This window comes from Hevea brasiliensis, chromosome 10 (assembly GCF_030052815.1).
Source record: "Hevea brasiliensis isolate MT/VB/25A 57/8 chromosome 10, ASM3005281v1, whole genome shotgun sequence".
Taxonomy (NCBI): Eukaryota; Viridiplantae; Streptophyta; class Magnoliopsida; order Malpighiales; family Euphorbiaceae; genus Hevea; species Hevea brasiliensis.
In genome coordinates, this window is record NC_079502.1 from 246,157 (window position 1) to 253,199 (window position 7,043).

Sequence of the window (7,043 nt, forward strand, 5' to 3'; positions counted from 1 at the left end):
TTAAATTTGCTCGCTCAAATAATAATTTAGCTTGAAAGATTACTTGACTCGTAAATTAACTCAAAACTTTTATATATAATAATTCAATGAGTAAAATAAAATAAATGAAAAATGATATATAATTTAAGATGATCTGAAAATTTATTAAATTTGATCGGTCTATCACAGCTAATTATGTATAGGACAGTTGCCTCAATAATTCTTACTTATGGGGTACATTATTATTGATGTGGATTTTTTTTTTAACTAGACTCGATTCACCATGAATCCAAGATACAAAATACATGGTGGGATCTACATATTAAATGCATGAGTCTTATATATTTGTGTCTTAAATTTATGATAGATCCGGTTTAGGTAAAAATTTTTCGCTTGATGCCTATTTAAAGGGTGTGGGGGAACTCATTTTGCAAGAAGCTAGCTAATTTGAAGACTCCCAAAGTCCCAGACTTGGTCTTCCGTCTCCGACTCTCTCCGTAAATTTTCCATATAATAACCCTCCTTCCACATATCCACACCCTAATCTTGCAAACATGTCTTGGTTATCCAACGTTTCCTCGCTGAAGCAGCAAGTGACTGCTCAAGTGACTCAAGGTCTCCTTTCGGCTCCGAAACTATTGGAGTCCGATTATGATGCAATAATTAAGAAAGTTCAAGAAACCCATAAACCTCAGGGCCGCCAAGTTGATAACCTTGACGGTTTATTCAGCATCATTGGCAAAATCTTGCTTCATGACAATCCCAAAAGTGATCATGATGTTACAAATGTATGTTCAAATTTCTCTTCTCCATTCTTATTAGTTAAAAATTATGAAATACTGACATGAAAGTAATTATTCTTTTGCAGGAAAAATCCATAGTGCATGAAGTACCGGCTTCCCTCATAAACAAAATCTGCTGCAAGGTTTTCTTGATAACCGATGATGATATATGATTGCATTAAATTCTTCCTTCATTCATATAATTACATTAAAGTTTAGTTACTGATTTTGGAGTCACTGACGAATCTTTGAACATGTTTGTAATCTACAGCTAGCGTGCAATTGCACGGATAGAGATGCGGAAGAAACAACTATGACGATTCTCGAAAAAGAACTTCAAAACTATCTGTGGGATGAAAAGCTGGTTATTGTGGCAGCTGCTTTTGCAGTGAATTATGGTGAATTTTATCTGCTTACTCAGCTTGACACTCCAGATCCAGTTGCCAAGAATATGGCTTTCCTTAAGCAGCTGCAATTCATCAAGGAAATTGGCAGTGCATCCCAAAATCTCTCTGGAGCAATTAATGAGCTTATCCACGCCATAATGACTGTAATCAAATGTGTTCTCCAGTTCAGTGTTCTAGATCCTAAGTATTTTGAAGCTGAAGAACAACCATCTGCCCCGACTGAAATAGCCAGAGCTACCTACTGGACGATTCATAGTGTTGTGACCTGCGGCTCTTATATTGCTAAACTTGTTGGGTTGAGAAATCAGTAAGTCTTGGAATGCTTCCTTAATCCATTTTTTTATTTCCAAGTAAATAAAACAGAAACCAATTTGCTGTATTTCAGGAACACCATGGCAGAAATGACATCGCGACTGAAAACGCTGGCTTCTAAAGTTAGTAGCATGCAGAAAGTCCTGCAAGTTAAAATTTCTCATCGCAAACATGAAATTGGTAATTATGCCCTTTATTGGCCATTCTAACTTGACCTTAACAACCCCTTCTCGGAATTACTGAATAAAGATCACCATTGGGATATTGCAGAAACTTACAAGTGGCTCATCAATCGTTTCAACACATACCAAGACCATACCATCCTCAGCGACTTATTTGACGTCGAGGGTGGGAAGACAGCCCTTGTGGTAGGCCATGACAACAAGAAAGAGGTTCGCAATTTACCCAATTTCAACTCTGACACTTCCCAGCATCTCACTTGTTAAGTATTACAAGTTATAGTTTTAAAATTCTTTTCGAAACAAATGCAGGTCGATATTAATTCGCTAAAGGGTTCCAACGTGTGGCTGCTCATATCTGGTCCTGGTGCCTGTCATGCAGAAATGAAGACTCTTACTAAATTGTACCTAAAACTGCAAACCAAGGAGCAGAATAGGTATCATATAGTGTGGCTTCCAATTGTGGACGAGTTCAATGAACGCGAGTTTTCGTCATTGCAATCCCTGATGCCTTGGTACACAGTGCGAAATCCTAAAATCATCAAACCAGTGGCCATTAGGTACATCAGGGAGGTATGGAAATTCACAAATGAGACAATTCTGGTGCCACTGCTTCCAAAGGACATGCAAAATCCCTTACCCCTCGTACTCTTGACCCGCTTTGGATGTCAGGAGATTTGCTCAGCCTATTCTCTGTTCACTATCAAAAGAAATCACTGTGGCATCAGAATCTGCAGATAACCCTGGATCTACTTCTCGGAGGAATTTATCCAGAAGATTCGGTAATTTTACATTCCTATAATTTATATTAATAGTTTTTTTTATAAGATAATAAATTTTATTTTTTAATTAGACTTCAATTGGAGTTTGAACTCGCAGAACTTTTTTTTTTTTATCAAAACTGAGTCAAGATATCATTGATTAAATTTAATTTAGCTTTTAAGTATTTTTAGTAGACTAATTAAAATATGAGTGTGTATGTATCAGTCGAAACCAGCTTCAATCTTATGACTTTACGGAGGATAATACATCAAGTGGATCTAGGACTTCACCACTATGATAAATCAGGTAAAGAATTCCACAAAGATCACCATAGATTTGGTTTATGTGAGCAAGAACAATGCCATCGATCATTACAACAACGCCATTTTCGATTTCATCACGGCAAAGAAGGTTGGTGGATACTGGAAAGCTGATGAAACACACAGTTGGCACTTTTGGACCCGATTGGAAAGCATCTTTTCTTGGGGGATAAGAGATGGCAAGAATGCTAAAGAAAACGATACCATGAGAGATGTCATGTCTTTGCTAAGCTTCAATGGCAGCTACAAGGGATGGGCTGTGTTTGGTCAATTAGGATCATCTCATAAAGTGGTGAAAGCCACAGGAGAAGTCGTTCTGGATGTGTTGTTAAGGATAAATAACTGGTGGAAAGCTGGCACGAACGTTGATTCTTTTATGCTAGCACTCAACCAACAGATCGAACAACATCTTAAGGTCCAAAAACACCATTGTTATCACATTGTTCTCCCCATCACTGTTCCAAGGGTCCCAGATGAGATGATGATATGCGCAATTTGTGATCGTAAAATGGGCAAGTACCTGATGTACCGTTGCTGTGAGTAGTGACCAAGCTTGGCTTGTTATGGTGGAGGTGATCACCGGCCATCTGGTGTTTCGTTGAAAGAATAAATAAACAATTAATGCGAGAATTTTCTTGCATTGCAATTTAGGATATTCTTGTTTTAGTGGTTAATGTGTAGACTGGATGATTAACCAGTCTCCATATAAGTATGTGCTTGTGTGTATGTTAAGTCTAGCTCTACACGAGCTAAGTATGTGCTTGTGTATGTTGTGCAATAAACCTTGAATGCTTGCAGTGCAAACACCTCCCCCGTTTGGTGTGCTTTCAAGGAACTGTTATAATAAAACTTGAAGCCTGTATTAAGCCTCTATCAATATATGTGTCTCTTTGTTCTACGTAATTGCTAATTAAGGGGGTAAGGACTCAATATTTTATTTACTTTTCTTCTTCTGAAATTCAGTTGCTCATTTCATCCACAAAGACCTATTTTAATGGAATTTAAAGTTGCATCTGACTTCAAGAATTTGCAGCTTTTGAAATTGCATATTTCAAATGAAATAAAGAATTTCAGAGGATATTATATGTTTTAGCTACATCCAGTAATTAAACCAAACAAGCCTTTGAAAAAAAGAGAGAAAAAAATAAATAAAACTTGATATCCCTGGTTCCTCCAGAGGAGAATGAGGAAAAAAATGCATTTTTCAATTCATTGCATCTTACCCAAAAGATTTCCCCTCCAATTTGGAGGAGAATGGAGGGAAATTACTACTATTTATATGGAAATTATCTCATTAGCCTTCTACATCTCCCCCATCATTTCTGCTCTTCTCTAAGCTGTTCATGGTCACTTTTGTGAACTTTTAGCTTTTAGATGATGTTCATCTATGTGGTTGGATTGTTTTCAGAGAAGGGAAAGATGCAGGAGCTTCCTAAGTTGCAAGCTGCATTGATCCTTGGTTGGTAAATAGACTCACTTGTCTTACTGCCGGTCACAGTTTATGATCCGACAGAGACCGAAAGTTGTCTAACTTATATTCAGCAAATTGTATCTAATTATATCACACAACAAATTGTTAATTAAAAATAAATTTGATTCAAGCAATTTGCATAATTGTATGCTATAAAGTGATCAATTAATCAATAATTAACTATATCTTTAGAATATTGGCCAATGAATGTATAATGATATTGACAAAAATAATATTAAACCTCAAAGGCAAAATTATTATTTTGTTTTTGAAAGAAAGAAAAACAATCATTATACTTATATTTGAGTAATTAACTTAGATATAAGAAGATAAATGAGGGTATAATATTTATTCTCCCTCCTTTTATATAGGGTAGAAATTATATTCCTCTTATATTCTAATAATTTATTTAAACATCATATATAAAAGAAATTTGATTTTTTTTTCTTTTACTTTTTCTATTCAATTTCTTTTCGTTTCCTTCACAATTAAGAATCATATCTGTTGGCACTGGGTGGGGATAACCCAGTGGGCCAGCATCCTGCCCATATCTCTTCAGTTCATGGTGCTTGGGCTACTACTCTATAAAGAGTTGGAGTTGCGTCTCTACTTACAGCTTAAGCTTTTGGCACAGTGATAAGCGCTTGATCTTAAAATTGGTATCAAAGCTTGTCTCCCTTGCTTGAGGTTTGAACACCTTAGAGAGATCCTATAATGGCTGGCATATTTAACACAGCTAGTATCCTTGCACCTTTAGTGGAAGGACACTCTATCACTAGACCATCTTTGTTTAATAGTTCTAATTATTCTTTTTGAATAGTTAGGATGAGAAACTTTGTACAATCTGTTGATATTGAAGCATGGCAAAGAATTGTTAAAGGTCCTAAAATTCCATTAGAATTACATACTGATGGTCATAGAGAAAAACTTGAAGAGGAATATAATGAACTTGATTGGAAGAAATTTTCTTCAAATGCTAAAGCTTTAAATATTCTTCATAGTGCACTTGATGCAACTGAATATAACTGTATTTCAAGTTGCACATCTCCAAAAGAAGTGTGGGATAAACTTAAAGTCGCTTATGGGGGGACTAATCAAGTGAAGGAATTAAAAGCCAATAGACTTGTTTGAGAGTATGAGCTATTTGAGATGAAACCTGGAGAAACCATTTTAGGAATGAGCACAAGATTTACTGATTTGGAGAATGTCCTCAAACCACTTGAAAAGAAATTTACTAAAGAAGAATTAGTTAAGAAAGTCTTGAGGTTACTACCTAAATCATGGGAAACAAAAGTAATAGTGATCTTTGACACCAAAGACTTCTCCAAATTCACTTATGATGAGCTTATTAGTTCTTTTATTGCTCATGAAATGCTTTATGACAAGAATAAGAGCAATGTGGATGATGAAAAGAAAAATAAAGGATGTTATTTTTTATGGCTTGAAATTTTTGGATATGTTTTTCATGGGTCCGATTTGAGATCTGACCTGAAAATTTCATGTTTTTCTGAACCGATTGGGAAAAAATGTGAGATCTGTGGGGTTTGCTGAGGTCTCGGGCTGATCGGCCCAGGCCCGAAGCCCACCTTTGATCTCGTGGGGGGGGTGGGGGCAACGCCCCCACTGTACGGACTAGTATAAATATTGTAATATTCTACCCTTTGCGGTAGAGTTGTGAGATATTTGGAAAACACACTGGGGTTAGAGTTTGAGAGTTCTGATTGATTGTATCTTGCTCTTTTCATTATAGTGAAACTTTTTCTCTTGTCTTGCCTGTGGACATAGACCTTGCTATTGAACCACATTAAATCCTATGTCATTCTTCTTCTCTTTTCAATACTGTGTGATTGTGCGATTTGTGTGTGTGTCTTAGATTTGGGTGCTTGTTATAACAAAGGAATTGCCTTGAAATCAAACAAAGAGGATGAGATAAGGAAAACTATAGCTTTTAAGGCTGCCTCAAGTGATAACGCTAATAGTTTAAGTGATGAAGATGATATTGCTATGATTGCAAGAAGATTCAAGAAAGCATTCAAAAAGGGAGGTTCAAAATATAAGAAATTTCTAGAGAAGTATTCTCCCAAAGGTGAAACAAGCAAGGATCAAAGTGAGATCAAATGCTTCGAATGGAACACACCTAGCCACAACAAACCAAATTATCCTAAACTAAAAAAGAAGAATTCAAACGACAAGAGCAAGTGAGCATTAGTTGCTGGCTGGAAGGATAGTAATGACTCTTTAAGTGATAATTCAATTGACAAGGAGGTTGCACACATTTGTCTCATGGCTCTAGAAGAGAATAAACCAGAAAGTTCTCACCAAAGAGAAAGCAACAATGAGATAAATAATTCTAAATCTCTTAGTATTGATGCATATGAAGATGCACTGCCAAACTGTTTGAAGAATTGCAAAGTTTATAAGAAAATATGGTCTTCTTTAAACAAAGAAATTGCTTCTTTAAGATCAAAAAATATTTCTATGAGTATTGCTATGCAAGAAAACAAGTGTTATAAAAATCAAATGCTTTTGTTTGATGAGTTGAAAAAGGAGATAGAAGATTCAAAAACTACTTATGAAAAGCTCATTAAGAAAAATAAGGTTTTTAAAGCCAAGGTGGAATATTTGATAAATGATTTAAAGCCAAGGTGGAATCTTTGATAAATGATTTAGCTAAATTCACCAATGGCAAAGAAATTCTTAATACTTTACTTGGTTCTCAAAGATTATCTAATTAAAAATCTGGTATTAATTATGATGGATTCATGTATTATGACAAATACAAAAATTTCTTTGTGAAAGCTTCATCTTCTTCGTTATCAAATATTATTTGC

At 35.5% G+C, this 7,043-nt stretch overlaps 1 protein-coding gene across 1 annotated transcript; it reads left to right on the forward strand.

Moving 5' to 3' along the window:
- The first annotated feature begins 444 nt into the window (after nucleotides 1-444).
- LOC131169578 (protein SIEVE ELEMENT OCCLUSION B-like) lies at nucleotides 445-5,343 on the forward strand. Its single transcript, XM_058128763.1, has 11 exons — nucleotides 445-767; nucleotides 848-904; nucleotides 1,033-1,475; nucleotides 1,554-1,660; nucleotides 1,751-1,872; nucleotides 1,972-2,304; nucleotides 2,388-2,441; nucleotides 2,728-3,277; nucleotides 3,423-3,494; nucleotides 4,150-4,200; nucleotides 5,033-5,343. Exons 1-11 carry the CDS (start codon nucleotides 534-536, stop codon nucleotides 5,341-5,343), a joined length of 2,334 nt encoding a protein of 777 aa, XP_057984746.1. The 5' UTR covers nucleotides 445-533.
- The last annotated feature ends 1,700 nt before the right edge of the window (nucleotides 5,344-7,043 follow it).